This window comes from Mauremys mutica, chromosome 1, assembly GCF_020497125.1.
Source record: "Mauremys mutica isolate MM-2020 ecotype Southern chromosome 1, ASM2049712v1, whole genome shotgun sequence".
NCBI classification, from domain to species: domain Eukaryota; kingdom Metazoa; phylum Chordata; order Testudines; family Geoemydidae; genus Mauremys; species Mauremys mutica.
Window position 1 is genome coordinate 367,741,557 of NC_059072.1, and position 19,300 is coordinate 367,760,856.

General features: G+C 47.6%; 1 protein-coding gene across 1 annotated transcript; it reads left to right on the top strand.

The window, feature by feature from the left end:
* Positions 1-17,420: 17,420 nt before the first annotated feature.
* Positions 17,421-18,368, top strand: LOC123362804 (olfactory receptor 52K1-like). The gene has a single exon (XM_045003290.1). It carries the CDS (start codon positions 17,421-17,423, stop codon positions 18,366-18,368), a length of 948 nt encoding a protein of 315 aa, XP_044859225.1.
* The last annotated feature ends 932 nt before the right edge of the window (positions 18,369-19,300 follow it).

Here is a 19,300-nt window from a genome sequence, read left to right on the forward strand (position 1 = left end):
AGATACCAAAAGATACAAATTTGAAATTCTGAAAATTGATCAGGGAAATTTAAAATATCAAGGAAAAATCCATGCTTGGCAGGGTTAAGGATCACAAAAAGGAAAAATCCATGCTTGGCAGGGTTAAGGATTTCTTATGTATATTAAGAAAATAAGAAATCCTAGAAAATATTTCAGTGAGTTCCTAGAAGGGGAAGGAACTTTTAATGTTGAGAAAAGGCAGATGTGTTCAAGAAATAGTTTTGTTCTGCATTTGTGAAGATGAACTGTGATGTACTCATATCACCTCAGGTGAAGAAACACTTTCCAGACCATTAGTAGGGGAAAATAATCAGATAAACAAAAACACTGTACAATATCAGTAGAGCACACATAAAATGGAATAAAAACTAGTGAACACCGATCCTGGTGAACACCGATCCAACCCCTTGGATCTTAACTCAAGGAGAATTTAACCATCCCCCCTACCTTCCCCCACCAATTCCTGGTGAGTCCAGATCCAATCCCCTTGTATCTTAATACAAGGAAAAAATCAATCAGGTTCTTAAAAAGAAAACTTTTAATTAAAGAAAGAAAGAAAGGTAAAAATTATCTCTGTAAAATCAGGATGGAAAATGCTTTACAGGGTAATCAGATTCATATAGCCCAGAGGAACCCCCTCTAGCCTCAGGTTCAAAGTTACAGCAAACAGAGGTAAAATCCTCTCAGCAAAAAGGAGCATTTACAAGTTGAGAAATCAAAAATAAGACTAACACGCCTTGCCTGGCTCTTACTTACAAGTTTGAAATATGAGAGACTTGTGTAGGAAGATTTGGAGAGTCTGGATTGACGTCTGGTCCCTCTTAGTCCCAAGAGCAAACAACCCCCAAAACAAAGAGCACAAACAAAAGACTTCCCTCCACCAAGATTTGAAAGTATCTTGTCCCCTTATTGGGCCTCTGGTCAGGTGTCAGCCAGGTTTACTGAGCTTTTTAAAAAAAAAAAGTCGTTAACCCTTAACTATCCGTTTATGACAACCTTATATAGAGGTATCGGGTTCTTTAATCTTGCGGAGAAAGGCAGAGCAAGGCCTAATGGCTGGAAACTGAAGTCAGGCAAATTCCAGTTAGAAATAAGGGCCAAATGTTTAGCACAGAGGGGTACTAATCACTGGAGAACACTGCAATGAGAAATGGTGTCCAATTTTGATCATGACTGTATAGAAGGGTGGAGGGAACCTGGAAAGGATCCAGAGGAAAGGCACAAAGATATTCCAAAGGATGCAGTGCATGCCTGATGAACAAGCTAATGGAACCAAGTGCGTTTAGTTTGGAAAAGAGGAGATTGGAGTGGGGACATGGCAGAAGTCTTCAGGTACTTGAAAGGCTGCCATAAAAAAAGTGGAGGAAAGTTGTTCTCTCCTGCCGCAGAGCGCAGGACCAGAGTCAATGGGTTCGAACTACAGCACAGCAGATTTAGATTAAATTTCAAGAAAAACCTCCTAACTGTAACAACAGGATGACAATGGAACAGACAACTTAGACGGTTATGGAAGCTTCTTAGCTGGATGTATTCAAAAGGAGGAGGGACAGCCATCTGCCTCGGATGGTTTAGACTGAACATCTCCTCCATCTAGGCAGGGGGTCAGATTACATGACCCTTGTGGTGCATTATCGTGCAGTGTCTCTGTGAGTCTGCAATGTAAAATACTGGTATGAACCAGGCCTTGGTCACACACAAGTTAGGGGCTCAATACAGGGGTAATTGACTGACATTTAATGGTCTGTGTTATACAGGAGGACAGACTGGTGCCTTCTAACCGTATATTCCATGAATCTATCAATAAAGAAAGCAGATCAGGCATTTACATTTACTGTGTCTCATAACACACGAACAAGAGAACATTCAGTTCCATTTACTGTCTGAACATATGACACAATCCATATTTAATAATATGACATATTACATAATCCGTATTTGGCCTGTGGAACTGCTTGCCACAGACAAGGAGGGAAGAGCTTAGCTGAATGGGATTCACAAATGGATTAAGAATTGGAGGTGTCTTTGGTGGTAAAACCTTTAATTAGGTTGTCTGATACTTTCAATGGGAAGACCTCAGTTTCAGCTGAAGTTTTCCAGTCTTTAAGCATTAGGAGTGAAATTTCCCAAGTTGGATGTTTGCTTATGGCTGAATTGTTTTTTGAAACTTTCAGGCATGACAGTTCAGCTGACTACTCAAATGAAGCTAGGAGAACATATGTCTTAACCGTGTTGTTCCACCTCCATTGTCTCCAGCAGATAAAAGTGTGGTAACAGTCCCACCTACCCACCCACCCACCTCCCTCCCTCCCAGTTAACAGCCAGAGCCCTGAGATTCAAGAGAAGGAGGTGTCAGTCTCTGCCTATTAACACACATCTGTCTTCTCAGGTCTTTACTCAGTTCTTATCCAGGGGAGTTTTCCCATAGTGGGGCCTGAGCGAACTATGGGCCATGGTGTCAGAATTTGGCCTTGTATTGTACTTCTACCACCTTTAATCCTGAATGCTGCCCTGTGCCACAGAAATACACCCACCTCCACGCTGAATGGCATCAGCCGGGACGGGCAGGGATGCTAATCAAAGGAGGACATTTTGGCCAGTGCTATTGGAGCAAAGTCATTGCCTGTGGCAAGGGCCCTGGGATGTTTAATGGCTGTGCAGAGTGGAATGGACCACAAACGTACACTGTATCCCATGACGCCCACATTGCACTGAGTTTGTAAAGCAGGTGAGTGCCTCAGGAAGAGATGGTACCTGTGAATTCTGAGATGGAAGTGTCTTCCCTGGGAATCCCCCTTAGGTAGCCGTGTCCCACAGCTCTCTCACCACAGCATCTCCAGCAACATCCCACGCTGAGACCCTACACAGGGGTGTGCACCACTTATAATATAGCTCTGTGCGATCCCCGTGGGGTTCAGTCAGCCTCTAGCAGAGAAGCAGCACCATAATGTAAACAGGCTGGAGAAAAGCTGGTCTGAACTTCTGTGTTATTTATGTGGCTTTCGGAGTAAACAGTAATTAAGGGACCTTCCTTAGGGGAGATGAGAACTCTTGGGCTCTCTGCTGATCCACAGAGGAATGGGCTGCTCTGTGTATTTGTGTATATATAAAATTCTAATTGATAAGGAAGAAAAAAAGGGATAACACCTATATCTGTATAGGGAATGATACCCTGTAAATTGCCAGGAGGGATGGGTAGATAGTAGACAAACAGATCTGGAGATAGATGACTGAGGGGAGACACAAACAGTTAGAACAGATACCTGTAATTCTTTCTGTAACTATCATCATCCTGTGCAACACCTTTCTCTGAAGGATTAACAGAGCACTTAACAAAGGGAAAGTCTCTATTGACGAATCCCCATTATTCATATAGGTAAACTGAGACACTGTGAGATGTAAATTGACAAAGGCCACACAGAGATTGATGGCATGATGACAGACAAAACCCAGGAGTCCTGACTCCCCTTCCATAATCACGGTCTCTCCATCACGCCAAGAGGGAAATTGACTCCCGCTCTGGCAAGGACTGTTCGTTGGGTGGGATGCAGAGGGAAGGCAGAAAGAGGGAGCCTGATCCTGCACCATCTTCTCAAGGTGAATGTGAGGTTTCCAGAACTAGCTGGAGGTTGTGAGATCCCTCTCATGTGAGCTGTGAACTCCAAGACTCCACATTATCTCCCACTCAGTAAATTGCCAATGCATCACTCCATTCATCTGAAGAAGTGAGGTTTTTTTTACCCATGAAAGCTTATGCCCAAATAAATCTGTTAGTCTTTAAGGTCCCACCAGACTCCTTGTTGTTTCTGTGGATACAGACTAACACAGCTACCCCCCGATAAATTACTCACACCGTGGTCCAGAGAGCGACGTGGGTCCAAAGAAGGTGGAGAAAGCAGAGCACTGGCGGACGAGACACCACCTGTAGAGGGCGCTCCACAGGTGGACTGAGCTAATTCCCAGAGCGACCAGCAGGAGGTGCCATCGTGGGGATTCTGCACTCCCATTACATGCTGGAAAAAGTCTATAACTTAGGCCTGATCTACACTATGAGTTTATACCAAATATAGCAGCATTAAACTGAATTAACGCTGCACCCGTCCACACAACAAAGCCCTTTATATGACTATAAAGGGCTCTTAATACTGGTATCTGTAATCCTCCCCGACGAAGGGAATAGCGCTGAAATCGGTATTGACATGTCGGATTAGGGTAAGTGTGGCCGCAGTTTGATGGTATTGCCTCCAGGTGCTATCCCACAGTGCAATCTGAACTCATATGCACTGACCAGGTAGACAATAAAAGTCCTGCAAACTTTTGAATTTCATTTCCTGGTTGCCCAGCGTGGAGTGCCGATCAGAACGGGTGACCATGCAGTCCCAGAATCCAAAAAAGCTCCAGCAAGGACCATACGGGAGATACTGGATCTGATCACTGTATGGGGAGACAAATCTGTTCTTTCAGAGCTCTGTTACAGAAGACGAAATGCCAAAGCATTTGAAAAAATCTCCATGGCTATGATAGACAGAGGCCACAGCAGGGACTCAGCACAGTGCTGCGTGACAAGCATAATGGAAAGCCAAAGAATCAAATGGACGCTCATGGAGGGAGAGAGGGGGAACTGAGGACTCAAGCTATCCCACAGTTCCTGCAGTCTCCGAAAAACATTTGCTTTCTGGGCTGAACTCCCAATGCCTGAAGGGTCAAAAACATTGCTGCAGGTGGTTCAGGGTATATGGCGTCAATTCCCGCCACCCCCCCCCCCCGAAAGTAAAGGGAAAAAATTGTTTCTCGCCTTTTTTCAATGTCACCCTATGTCTACTGGATGCTGCTGGTAGACGCGGTGCTGCAGTGCTTAACAGCAGCATCCCCTCCTCTCCTCTCCCTGATGGCAGACGGTGCAATAGGAGTGATAGTCGTCATCATCCTCCCATGAGTGCTCCTGGCTGGCCTCGGTGAGATTGGCCAGGGGTGCCTGTCCGAAAATGGGAATGACTCCCAGTCATTCCTTTCTTTAAGCTTTGTCTCTTGGAGATTCAGTCCTGCCTGGTATATCATAGCAGTTGGAGGCTGCGCTCCTCTCCCCCTACCCCCTTTAATGTCTAATGGAGATTCAGTCCTGCCTGGAATATCATAGCAGCTGGAGGCTGCCTCCCCCTCATTTTATCTCAATAAAGTCAGGGTTTCTTATTCATGCATTCTTTATGACTTCATCACACTAATGGGGGGATAACAGGAGGGGTGGGGGAGAAGGGAAACAAGGGGTGGGGTTGTTGCAGGGGCACCCCCTAGAATGGCATGCAGCTCATCATTTTTGCAGGATCTCTGGGGCTCTGACACGGACCGGCTGTCCTCTCTGGTTCTTTAGTAGGCTTGCCCCATATTCTAGGCAGGACTAACTCTACTTTTAGACAAAACATAAAGAAGGGAATGACCTGGGAAGTCATTCCCATTTTTGTCCATGCGCCCCCAGCCAACCTCAGCGAGGCCAGCCAGGAGCAACCATGACAGCAGCAGACGGTGCAATAGTGCTGGTAACCATCTCTGCTACCTTGCAAGGCAAGTGAATGCTGTTGTGTAGCACTGCAGTACCGTGTCTGTCAGCAGCATCCAGTACACATACGGTGAGAGTGAAAAAAGGCTAAATGGGATCCATGGTTGCCATGCTATGGCATCTGCCAGGGCAAGCCAGGGAAAAGGGCGTGAAATGATTGTCTGCCGTTAACACCACCCTATACGGAAAACCTATCGACCGCTATGCCTACCTTCATGCATCCAGCTTCCGAGCCAGGCACACCACACGATCCATTGTCTACAGCCAAGCACTGAGGTATAACCGCATCTGCACAAACCCCTCAGACAGAGACCAACAGCTACAAAATCTCCACCAAGCATTCTCAAAACTACAATACCCGCACGAGGAAATAAGGAAACACATCAACAGAGCCAGACGTGTACCCAGAAGCCTCCTACTGCAAGACAAAACCAAGAAAGAAACCAACAGGACTCCACTGGCCATCACATACAGTCTCCAGCTAAAACCCCTCCAACGTATCATCAGGGATCTACAACCCATCCTGGACAATGATCCCACACTTTCACAGGCCTTGGGTGGCAGGCCAGTCCTCGCCCACAGACAACCTGCCAACCTGAAGCATATTCTCACCAGTAACTGCACACCGCACCATAGTAACTCTAGCTCAGGAACCAATCCATGCAACAAACCTCGATGCCAACTCTGCCCACATATCTACACCAGTGACACCATCACAGGACCTAACCAGATGCGCCACACCATCACCGGTTCATTCACCTGCACGTCCACCAATGTAATATACAGGGCCGGCCCTAGGTTTTTTGCCGCCCCAAGCAAAAAAATTTTTGGCTGCCCCCCCCGCCCCCAGACATGAGCCCCCCCGCCCACCAGTACCCCCCACTCACAACCCCTGTTGCCCCAGCACTGGCCTCCCCCCCAAATATGGGATCCGCTACCAGCACACTGCAGCCGAGCCCTGGCCCAGCTGCGACTCAGTCCCCATGTGGGTGGAGCTGCTGGGCAGCACGGAGCGGGAGTACTTCCAGGTGGCGGCACGGCTACGGGGTGGCGCAAAGAACACGGCCCCCTCCCTGGGCTTCGCAGCACTGCTGGTGGCCAAGGTGGATCAGTTCGTGCTCACCGCCCTCACCCTCAACATGCTGGCGGCCAAAGACCTGGAGAGCCCCCTGGACCTGCTGCTCTTCAGCCTCACGGTGCCCTGGCCCAGCCCTGGCAGGAGGGAAGGCTGCGGGGCTACCTGCTCAGCACCGACGAACCCAGTCGGCCGCTCACCTCCTCGCACACTCCAGGAGCCCCTCGCCACCATCGCAGCCCGGGCTCGGCTCCAGGGGACCCCGTTTCCCTCCCTCCCCGGCTCCTCACACACACTGGGTAGGGCCGCCCAGAGGATTCAGGGCAAAGCAATTTTGGGGGCCCCTTCCATAAAAAAAAGTTGCAATACTATAGTAACATGTATTTGGAAATGTAAAAAATAACTAGTGAAAATTAATTTGTAATAATTTGAAAATACACCAAATACATTATTTAAAAACATTAAATGCTTTACTGGTCTGTCTACATTTGCAATTACAAAATGGGCTGTTGCTGGGTGATGGTGATGGTTGGTGCCAATGGGCTGTCACTGCCTGGAGGTGGTGCTGCTGTTGCCCAGGGCTGGGTGGGGAGCTGGGCTCTGGGGGGTGCCCGGCTCACAGGGGCTGGGCTCAGGACTGTGAGGAGATGGGGTCGGAGGTTGTCTGCCTCAGAGGGGCTCGCCTCAGAGCTGGGGGTCTGGGGTGGGGGGATGGGGTCGGAGGGTGCCCACCTCAGAGCAGCTGGGCTCAGAGCTGGGGGTCAGGGCAGTGGGGGATGGGGTCGGGGGTGCCCAGCTCAGAGGGGCTGGGCTCAGAGCTGGGGGTCAGGGCTGTGGGGGGAATGGGGTCAGGGAGGTGTCCGGATCAGAAGGGCTGGGCTCGGAGCTGGGGGTCAGGGCTGTGGGGGGAATGGGGTGAGGGGGGTGTCCAGATCAGAGGGGCTGGGCTCGGAGCTGGGGGTCAGGGCTGTGGGGGGAATGGGGTGAGGGGGGTGTCTGGATCAGAGGGGCTGGGCTCAGAGCTGGGGGTCAGGGCTGTGGGGGGAATGGGGTCAGGGGGGTGCCCACCTCAGAGGGGCTGGGCTTGGAGCTGGGGGTCAGGGCTGGCCTAGGGGGTAATGGGGTCGGGGGGTGCCTGACAAACACCTCCCTGAGACCCCCCCAATCCAACCCCCCTTCCCTCGCCCCTGACTGCCCCCCCCCCACAGAACCTGTGCCCCCTCCCTGCCCCCGGGACTCCCTGCCCCTTAGCCACCTCCCCCGCCCCGGCTGCTTACCCCCGGCTCACCGCGCGGCAGCCGCATGGCTCCGGGGGGGGGCTGAGCTCTTCCCCGCTCAGAGCCGCGTGGGGAGGGGGCGGGGCCGCAAGCTCCAGGCTCAGCTCAGCTGCCTCCGCTCGGGCCGGAGCTTGCAGCCCCGCCCCCTGACCACGCAGCTCTGAGCGGGGCGGGGCTCAGCCCTGCCCCCCCCCAGCCAAGCTGCTGCCGGGCTGTTTAGGACCCGGGGAACAAGCGGAGGCGGAGCGGCCGGTCTTCTGCAGCCAGGCGGGGCCGCGCTACCGGTAAGGGGCCCCCCCTCTCCCCCAAGTGGAGCCGGTAGCGCGGCCCTGCCCGGCTGCAGGGGACGGGCCGCTCCTCGGCTCGCAGGGGCAGGATGAGCTGGGGCCCCAGCCCCAGGCTTTTGCCGCCCCCTATATTTTGCCGCCCTAGGCAGCAGCTTGTTTTGCTGGTGCCTAGAGCCGCCCCTAGTAATATACTCCATCATATGCCAGCAATGCCCCTCTGCTATGTACATCGGCCTAACTGGACAGTCTCTAAGGAAAAGGATAAATGGACACAAATCAGATATTAGGAATGGCAATATACAAAAACCTGTAGGAGAACACTTCAACCTCCCTGGCCACACAATAGCAGATCTTAAGGTGGCCATCCTGCAGCAAAAAAACTTCAGGACAAGACTTCAAAGAGAAACTGCTGAGCTTCAGTTCATCTGCAAGTTTGACACCATCAGCTCAGGATTAAACAAAGACTGTGAATGGCTTGCCAACTACAAAACCAGTTTCTCCTCCCTTGGTTTTCACACCTCAGCTGCTAGAAGAGGGCCTCATCCTCCCTGATTCAACTAACCTTGTTATCTCTAGCTTGCTTCTTGCCTGCATATATATACCTGCCCCTGGAAATTTCCACTACTTGCATCCGACGAAGTGGGTATTCACCCACGAAAGCTCATGCTCTAAAACGTCTGTTAGTCTATAAGGTGCCACAGGATTCTTTACTGCTTTATCATAAATCATGTGCTCCAGCCCACTAATCATTTTTGTTGCCCTGCGCTGGACTCTTTCCAATTTTTCCACAGCCTCCTTGTAGTGTGCGGCCCCGAACTGGACACAGTACTCCAGATGAGGCCACACTAATGCCTTGTTCATGAAGCCAAGGGCAAAAATAAGCATTGGACTACACATCTGGAGTGGTTCAGAGAAGTGTCCGGAGTGGAGAGAGCACCCCAGAGCACCCTAACCCTTGTCCTAATGGATCATGACAAGGTTAGTGGTTGAGCCCCCCAGGAATCCTGGACCCAGCTATGTCAGGGTTATGAGGACTCTGCCATATCAGAGAGTGGAAGGGGAGTTCTCAGCGTCATCCAGGACTGTAGGTAAAGGGAGTGGGAGTGAGGTCTCAATTCTGTTCAGTAGCCAATTCCACCGGGGTAGCGTAGAAACCTGGAAAGTTCCTCACACGAGTGGGACCTTTCTCCTGCTTCCATTTGTTAGGAATTCTTCAAAGGACTCAACTCCTTTTCTCTTTTAAGGTGAAACTTTTACCCTTGGAACATTTTGCTCTTTTGCGGTACTCAAGGCTCTTCAAATTTCTGCCCAAGTGTGTAAAAACCTGCTCCCTCTGCCTGCCTGAGGCCACGTCTACACTACACTCCTTACAGTGGTATAGCTGTACTGCTTCAGCTACGCCGCTGTAAGGTCTGCCTTGTAGCCGTTCTATGCCAATGAGAGGGCGGCATGATTAGAACAAAAGCAGAGTTACAAAAGCTAACGGAGAGCCCTGCGCTCCAGCTGTGTGTCCGGTGATGCCACCACTTGATGGCCTGTTCTCGCTAACCCCAATCTTGTCCCTCAAACTTGTGCTGTGCTCCTAACGGTCAAAGACTGGGCCCTAGCCCCACCACCCCTTTGCCTTTCGCTACGGAAGAAAGTCAAACCATTCTTGCCAGCGATAGAGTCTTAGTAACCTGAACACTGGAGGACAGGATGCCCTTGTTAAAAACCCAGGGGCTCCACATTAGAGAAATCCCCTCGATTAGCCAGACGAGCAGGCAGAGAGTTTAACTAGGGAAACCAAGAGCCCTCCAGCGGGGCAATCCTGGAAAGTCTGACAAATCCAGTTTCTAGCCTGCCTATAGCGCTCCCCACCCTCTTGTTCAGGGCAGCTTTGTGGGGAGGGTGAGGCCTCTGTCCCCAAGACAGCCCCCAGCTCTACTCTACCCACAGGAACATTCTTTTAGTGATAGTGGAGTCTCAGAGTTGACAATGTCCAGGACCAGGGAGCTCACAAACTCCAGCTAGTTCTGGAAACCTCAGATTCACCTTGAGAGGATGGAGAAGGCTCAGGCTTCCTCTTCCAGCATTTCTCCTGCATCCCACCCAAGGAACAGGCTTTGAGAGAGCAGGAGTCCATTTCCCTCTTGGGGTGATGGAGGGACTGTGGTTACGGAAGGGAAATCAGGACTCCTGGCTTTTGTCTATCATCCTGCCCTCATTCCCTCAGTTCACCTATCTGTATAATGGGGATATGTTCATTGTGACTTTTCTTTGCTTGGTGTTTTCAAGATCCTTCCATGAAATATACTGCACAGTCTGATGATAGTTACTGATGAGAATTATTGATCTCTGATATCTTAGCAACAGCCCCATGTGCCTCCTGAAAGTGTACATTTCTCTCTTCAGTCATATGACTCCAGATCTGTCTGCCTACTATGTACCCATACATCCTGCGCATTTACAGGGTACCAGACCCTGTGGAGATCTCTGTAATCAAGTACAATTTTAAAATATATTATAATACACAGAGCAGACAATTCCTCTCTGACACAGTGGAGAGCCTCAGAGGTTTAATCTCCCCTTGGGAATGTCCCTTAATTGCTGTTTACTTCTAAAGCTGGAAGAATAACACAAATGTGCAGACAGGCCTGTCTCCAGCCTGTTTACATCCAGGTGCTGCTAATTCCCTAGAGGCTGAGTGAACCCCACTGGGATTGCACAGAGCTATATTATAAATGATGCACATCCCTGTATCGGCTCTCGGTGTGAGATGCTGCTGCAGATGCTGGGGTGAGAGAGGTGTGGGACACGGCTACCTGCGGGGGATTCCCAGGGAAGTCTCTTCCATCTCAGGATTCACAGGTACCCATTTTTTGCATAGTAGCTCACCTGCTCGACAAACCCAGTGTAACATCTATGTGATGGGATAGAGAGTAAGTCTGTTTCCTTTTCGCTCTTCACAACCATTAAACTGGCCATGGCCCCTGCCACAGGGATCAAGTTTTCTCTAGTATTACAGGGCAAAAGGTCGCACCTTGCTGGGCCCTCAGGCTAGCTGGTGGATGCCAGACTTGAAGTGGCTGCATTTCAGTGGCACATTGTATCCTTCAGGATGAAAGGTGTTACTAGAAGTACAACACAAGGCCAAATTCTGAGGCCGTGACCAATACTACCCTCAGTCCCCAATGAGGAAAAACCTCAGTGGAGTCAGAACTGAATAAAGATCTCAGGAGCCAGCGGTGTGTTAATTAAGAGAGACTGTCACCTCCTCCTCTTACATTTGTGGATTGTGGGGGCACTGTAGTCTGATTTTTTATGTGCTGGAAATAGGGTGACCAGATGTCTCGATTTTTTGGAGGCAGTCTCTATATTCAGGGATTTTTATCTAATACAGGCACCTCTTGTACGCCACATCTGTCCTGTTTTTCAATACTTTCTATCTGGTCACCATAGCTGGAAATCATGGAGGTGCTAAGGCTCCTCAATGAAACAATTATAAGAATTTTTCAACATGGGCATGACGTCTTGTCTCCTGACCTAATTCTCCAATTCAGAGGAACTGTTATGCCTCAAACTTTCAAAAAAACCAAGTGAGCCGGAAACTGACATCAGGCATGGAACATTAGAGTCTAAATGCTTGAAGTTTGGCAAACTTATAAATAACTGAAAGAGAGTTGTCCTTATAGAAGGTGTCAGACAGTTTTAAGTAAAGTTGGTGTCACAAGCACCAACTACAATGGCCAGTCCATTTGCGAATGCCATTCACCTAAGCTCTGTGCTCCTATAATATCTGTGGCAAGGAGTTCCCCACGCCAATTATGGATTATGTAAACAATTTTCTTCTATCAGTGTTAAATGTTCAGGCTTTCAATCTAATGGAGTGTTCCCTTGTTTGTGTGTTACACCGTAAATTAAATGTCTGAACTACTTTCTTTATTGATAGATTCATTGGGTTTATGGTTAGAAGGCAGTGTTAGATCATCCAGTCTGAACTCCTGTATAAAACAGGCCACTACATTTCACCGAGTTATCCTGTATTGAGTTTTCCTGTATTGAGCTGGATGACTTGAGTGTGACTAATGCCTGGTCTACACTAGGATTTGATATCATGGAATCACAGAGCCACATGGTGAGAAGGGACTGCTGGGGTCACCTAGCCTAATCGCCTGCTGAGATACAGGATTTGTTGTGTCTAAACCATCCAGGACAGGTGGCTGCCCAGCCTCCTTTGGGAGCCTCCAGTAAAGGAGCTTCCACAGCCTCCCAAGGCGTCTGCTCCATTGTCCTCCTGCCCTTACAGTTAGGAACTTTTTCCTGAGATCTCATCTTGATCTGCTATACTGTAATTTGAAGTCAATTCACTGTTGTCTCGCCCGCTGCGGTAAGAGAGGAGAAATTTTCTCCACCTTTTCTATCGCAGCTTTTCAAATAGCTGAAGACGGCTGTCATGACCCTCCTCCGTCTCCTCTTTCCCAAATTAAACATACCCAGTTCCTTTGGCCCTTGCTCATATCGTTTTTATTCCATCCTTTGGGTTATCTGGACACAATTCTCCAGCTGAGGCCTAACCAGTGGCAAGGAGAGCAGTGCTCACCTCCTGTGACTTGCATGCTCTGCCTATGCTAATGCAACCGAAAACTGCATTTTATTTTTATGAAACATAGTGAACAGCAAGAAACCCCACACCCCGGAGAGATGTAGATACACCAGCCTAACCCTGGTGTAGACAGTCTGAGGCCAATGGATGAATTCTTCCATCGCCCCAGCTACCACCTCTCGGGGAGGTGGATTGCCCTCACTGGTGGAAGAACCCCAGCCATTGGTGTTAGCACTGTCTATACTGATGTGCTACAGCAGCACCACTCTAGCCAGTTAGTTCTAGTCAAGCCTCGAGCAGATCTTCCAGAATAGCATCCAGTCGGGATCTGCAGAGATGGGGAGTTGGAGAATCCACGACTTTTCTTTGTGGTGTAGTCAAACGATTAATCACCTTCAGTGCTAGGTATTCGGCCCTTATTTCAAACAAGAATTTCTCTGGCTTCAGCCTCCAGCCATTGGGTCTTGCTCTGCCTTTCTCTGCTAGATTACAGAGACCATGATTACCCATTGTTTTCTCCCCATGAAATTCTCCACTTGACTGTCTTTTCCATAAATGAAGTCCCTCACTCTTTGGCATTTCTCCCAGCCTCCAATAATAGTCAGTTTCACCAATGCCATGTGCAGATCATTGATGGAAATATTGAATAGCATCGGCCCTAGAACTGATCCCTGCAGAACCCCACTCACCCCATCCACTGACAATGGCCCATTGATAACTGCTTTCTGAGATCGGTAAGTTAGGCAGTTTATATGCATGTTACATATGCTCTACTGATATTGCACTGTGTTCATTTTTAATTGGTATATTTTCCAATATTAAATCAAATGCCTCTTAGAAATCAAAGTTTATTGCATCTGCACGGTTTTCCTGATCAACCAAATGTGCCCTCTCATTAAAGGATAAAGTCAGATTTATTTGACAAGACTGATTTTCCATAAACCATACTGTTGACTGGCATTAATTATAATCCTAGACTTTTATTTTAAATTAATCCCATATCAGTTTTTCTATTGTTTCCTAACCCTCTGAAATCTTTATTAACTTCCCCTTTTAAAATACTTTATATTTAACACAGAATTGTCCTCTCTTTGCTTGTTTTTTTTTTAAACTTTGCTGCTGCTTGATTGCATACTTCTGATTCCACATGAGATGTGTGTTGGATTCATCAGTTCATAATTATTGTGTTCGTAACTCTAAGGTTCTACTGTGGATGCTGTTTAACATTCTCCTTGACTTCTAAGGAGTGGAAAGTGTTTCATCACCTCATGTGATATGAATACCTCCTACTGTTTCTTTCAGAATGCAGAACAGAACTATTTCTTGAACACATCTACATTATCTTTAATATTAACAAGTTTACTTTCTCCCTCTCATAATTGGCGTAAAACTTTTCTGAGATTTTTTTTCTTAATATACTTAATAACCTCCTTTTTGTGATATGTAGCTCTGTCAAACACTGATTTTTCCCCAATCTCTTAACAACCCTTTCCAACTTTCATAACATCCCATTTGTATTGCTTGCTATAGATATTTCCTTTTTCCCGCTCCCCTCCCTGCCCCAGTTACTGCCTCCCCTTTGTCACTGAACCGGGTTTTTAGCCAAAGTTATCTACTTTTTTCACTGTGAAATCGTGGCTTTTTAGCTGCCTAATGAATTCCTCTAACAAACTCCAAATTTTCATTCCCATTTTTCTGTCTCCATTTCCCCCCCCCATCTGTTTCGCTCTTACTTTGCCTCATTTTAGGGGAATTAACACTTTTAAAACACGAAGAGTCTATAGATATTGTTGCTTGGGAACTGTTCTCTCTGTGTCCATTTGAATGAAATAAGTCCCATTCTTTATTTTCCTCTCCTCTATCCTATACTCTCTTCTTTGTTTCTTCTCTAAGCTAAACTGTCCCCGATTTTCAGTATGTAGCACTAGGTTAGTCTCCCCCCTTCTCATAGACTGTATCAGAAACTCTCTTTTGAGCTGCTATATTCTTTATAGAGATTGGGTGAGAAAAACAGAGTGTGTGTGCAGAGCAGGTTAGTGTCCATCCCATTCCTTAGGCATCCGAACATTGTCTTTGTTTTAGCAACTACTGGGAATGAGCCGGTGTTTCTGTGCAGCCCAGGTCTTTTCCCTGAGGTGTTTTCTAGCTGGGATGTTTCCCCTGCCATATGACTAGACAAAGGCTTGGTTATTTTCCAATCTCAGATGTTTAGCAACCATGTTAATGGGGAAATCCCTACAGTATGGATTCTCTAGCCTGGATTTCATTGCATTAAGGAATGATGAGGTTTAACCAGTATCCACAATCCTGTTTGCTGTGGGTGCCTCTTAAGGTTTCCCATATGTAACAGGGTGCTCTGCTTGCCCCTCTTCCGGAGGCCCTCTGCTGCCCCGATAAAGCACAGGGAGGCTTCTCTTGCTGAAGCACCCGTGACTTTATTTACACAAGTTCCCACCACCAGTGATACTATTTACAGAGCTTGCAGGCCTGACAATCTCCTCTTCCACCCTGAGTCTGCCCTCAGCCTGGAGACTGACCTTCCCCTGGCCATTCCTCCTCTTCTGGCTGCCAGCCAGCCTTTATAGACCTTGAACCCTCAGGCCTGTAGGTGCAGCCAGATCTAAAGGCCAGGCACCAGGAATCATTAAAAAGGGGATAGAGAATAAGACTGAGAATATATTATTGCCCTTATATAAATCCATGGTACGCCCACATCTCGAATACTGTGTACAGATGTGGCCTCCTCACCTCAAACAAGATATTCTAGCACTAGAAAAAGAACAGAAAAGGGCAACTAAAATGATTAGGGGTTTGGAGAGGGTCCCATACGAGGAAAGATTAAAGACGCTAGGACTCTTCAGCTTGGAAAAGAGAAGACTAAGGGGGGCTATGATACAGGTATATAAAATCATGAGTGATGTTGAGAAAGTGGATAAGGAAAAGTTATTTACTTATTCCCATAATACAAGAACTAGGGGTCACCAAATGAAATTAATAGGCAGCAGGTTTAAAACAAATAAAAGGAAGTTCTTCTTCACGCAGTGCACAGTCAACTTGTGGAACTCCTTATCTGAGGAGGTTGTGAAGGCTAGGACTATAACAATGTTTAAAAGGGAACTGGATAAATTCATGGTGGGTAAGTCCATAAATGGCTATTAGCCAGGATTGGTAAGAATGGTGTCCCTAGCCTCTGTTCATCAGAGGATGGAGATGGATGGCAGAAGAGAGATCACTTGACTTCTCCCCATCCCCAATCTATTTCCCCTGATTGGGGCTGGCTGAGCAGGGGCTAATTAGGTACCTTTGCACCAGCACCCTGCTACACCATATCACAATACGTTAGAATTACTGATGTATGGAGCACCATCTTGTGTGGAATTGGCATTTTCCTAATGTACTTAATAACCTCCTTCTTGTGATATGTAGCTCTGTCAAACACTGATTTTTCCCTAATCTCTTAACCCTTTCCAACTTTCATAACATCCCATTTGTATTGCTTACTATAGATATTTCCTTTTTCCCGCTCCCCTCTCTGCCCCAGTTACTGCCTCCCCTTTCTCACTGAACCGGGTTTTTAGCCAAAGTTATCCACTTTTTTAACTGTGAAATTCTGGCTTTTTAGCTGCCTAATGAATTCCTCTAACAAACTCCTAATTTTCATTTCCATTTTTTTGTCTCCATTCCCCCCCCCCCAATCCGTTTCGCTCTTAATTTGCCTCAGTTTAGGGGAATTAACACTTTTAAAACATGAAGTGTCTATAGATATTATTGCTTGGGAACTGTTCTCTCTTTGTCCATTTGAATATAATAAGCCCCATTCTTTATTTTCCTCTCGATCATATGCTCCCTTCTTTCTCTCTTCTCTAAACTAAATTGTCCCAGATTTTCAGTATGTTGCAGTAGGATAGTCACTCCCATTCTCATAGACTGTATCAGAAACTCTCTTTTGAGCTGCTATATTCTTTATAGAGATTGGGCGAGAAAAACTGAGTGTGTTTCCAGAGCAGGTTAGGGTCCATCCCATTCCTCAGGCATCCGAACATTGTCTTTGTTTGGCAACAACAGAATATGAGCCGGTGTCTCCATGGAGCCCAGGTCTTTTCCCTGAGATGATTTCTAGCTGGGATGTTTCCCCTGCCACATGACTAGACAAAGGCTTGGTTATTTTCCAATCTCAGCAACCATATTAAAGGGGAATTCCCTACAGTATGGATTCTCAGGCCTGGATTTCATTGCACTAAGAAACGATGAGGGTGGCCAGTATCTACAATCCTGTTTGCTGTGCGTGCCTACTAAGGTTTCCCACATCACAGTGTGTTAGAATGATTGATGCATGGATCACCATTTTGTATGGAATTGGCATTAGTAGGGTCAGTTGTTCATAATTCATTTATCAGAATAATAAAAAATGTTCACTGTCTGAAGAGCCACCAATCTGCTTCACCCAGGACAAGAGTGTTCAGTAGTGCATGAGGTGTCTCATGTTAACATTGTTTCTCCTTCCAGGCCTTTCTACTGTGACCATCACCCTAGAGCCTGGGCACATACAGAAAGTCAATAAAACATATGGTACATACAGGAGACACGATTCTGCCTCAGAGCTGGACACCTTCTCTCCCACTCCATGTCAGATTCCAACACAAGTGACTTCACCAACCCCTCCACCTTCATCCTGCTGGGCATTCCTGGCCTGCAGAGGGCCCATGTCTGGATCGCCATCCCTTTCTGCACCATGTACGCCATAACCATCTTGGGGAACTTCACCATCCTGTTCATTGTCAAGCGGGAGCCAAGCCTCCATGAGCCCATGTACTATTTCCTCTGCATGCTGGCCATCACCGACCTGGTCCTGTCTACGTCCATCCTGCCCAAAATGCTGAGCATCTTCTGGTTCAATTCCAGGGAGATTGATTTCAGTGCATGCTTCACCCAGATGTACTTCATTAACTACTTTGCAGCAATGGAATCAGGGATCTTTGTGGCCATGGCTTTCGATCGCTATGTGGCCATCTGCAATCCTCTGAGACATTCCACCATCCTGACAAAGCGCGTGGTGGTGAAGATTGGCCTGGCCTTGGTGCTGCGAGGCTGCTTACTCATACTGCCATATCCTTTGTTGGCGAGTCGGTGGCCATATTGCAAGACCAACATCATCCCCCACACGTACTGCAAGCACATATCTGTGGTGAATCTGGCCTGCGCCGACGTCAGTGCCAGTAGTTACTACAGCCTCTTTGTGACACTCTTTGTTCAGAGTATGGATGTGTTTTTTATTGCTGTGTCCTATATCCCGATCCTCAGGGCTATCTACAGTCTACCCACAAAGGATGCCCGGGTCAAGACTTTTGGGACCTGCGGCACCCACCTCTGTGTCTTTTTTGCCTCTTACATCCCAGTTCTCTTCTCCTCTGTCATGCACCGGATTGATAACGCTATGCCCCTGTATTTGCTCATTCTCATGGCCAATGTGTACATTCTGGTGCCTCCCACGCTACACCCCATCATCTACGGGGTGAGGACCAAACAGATCCGGGACAGGCTGCTCTCGCTGTTTACTCATAAAAAGGCATAAAGTTCCCTCCTGCTGCTCAGATGTTCAGACTGAGCTCCATGCAGAGCTGGTTGGTGACATAGTCCTGGTCCCTCTTCCCTGAATCACTGACTGGGCTGTCAAAGGGAATTAAACACTTTACTGAATTTACCATGCTGTGTTAGCGTGACAAACTCGGGAATCGGTCTATGTACATGGAGTTGTCACCTTTCTTATCACTTGTAACTGGACCACCAAGCCCCCTCCCTTTGCCACTCCTTCCAAGAAGGCCACATGCCTTCTCTGCCTCTTCCCTGCAGAACCCCGCCGTCGCTAGATCCTCTCGTCTCTTCCTCTCCCTTGTCACTTGCTGGATAATCTCCATATCCCTCCCTCCAACCTCCACAGCCAGTAAGGGAGCCATTTCAGGGTTTTTTAGGGGGGAGAAAAGTTTAACTGTGATTCCAGGGTTACTTAGAAGCAGCATAGAATCCTGTGGCACCCTATAGACTAACAGACGTTTTGCAGCATGAGCTTTCGTGGGTGAATACCCACTTCTTCAGATGCAAGAGGTTACTTAGGCTCTTAAAAACGCAAGTAATTTGGCACATTACTTAGCAATTAACTGAAAGGGGCACTGTAGGGAAGAAAGAAAATTAAAGAAACATTAGACCCACTCAGCTCAAATGCATTTTCTGCCATCTTATGGTAAATGACTTAAGGGACACTGGTAAGGTTTAAAATGTTAATGTACGTTTTTATTTTGTTACTTTTGTAGAAAAAGAGACCCCATCAGGACTCCTGGGTTCTATCTCAGCTCTGGGAGGGAAGTGGGGTGTAGTGGGTTACAGCAAGAGGCAAATACATCTGGGGTCTATATAAAAACATCAGAATAGCCATATTGGGTAACACCAATGGTCCATCTAGCCAACTATCCTCTCTCCTGATAGTTGCCAATGCCAGGAGCCCCAGAG

What these genes read in the sequence shown, in the direction of transcription:
- LOC123362804 (XM_045003290.1), top strand. Translation starts at nt 17,421, where the DNA reads ATGTCAGATTCCAACACAAGTGACTTCACCAACCCCTCCACCTTCATC.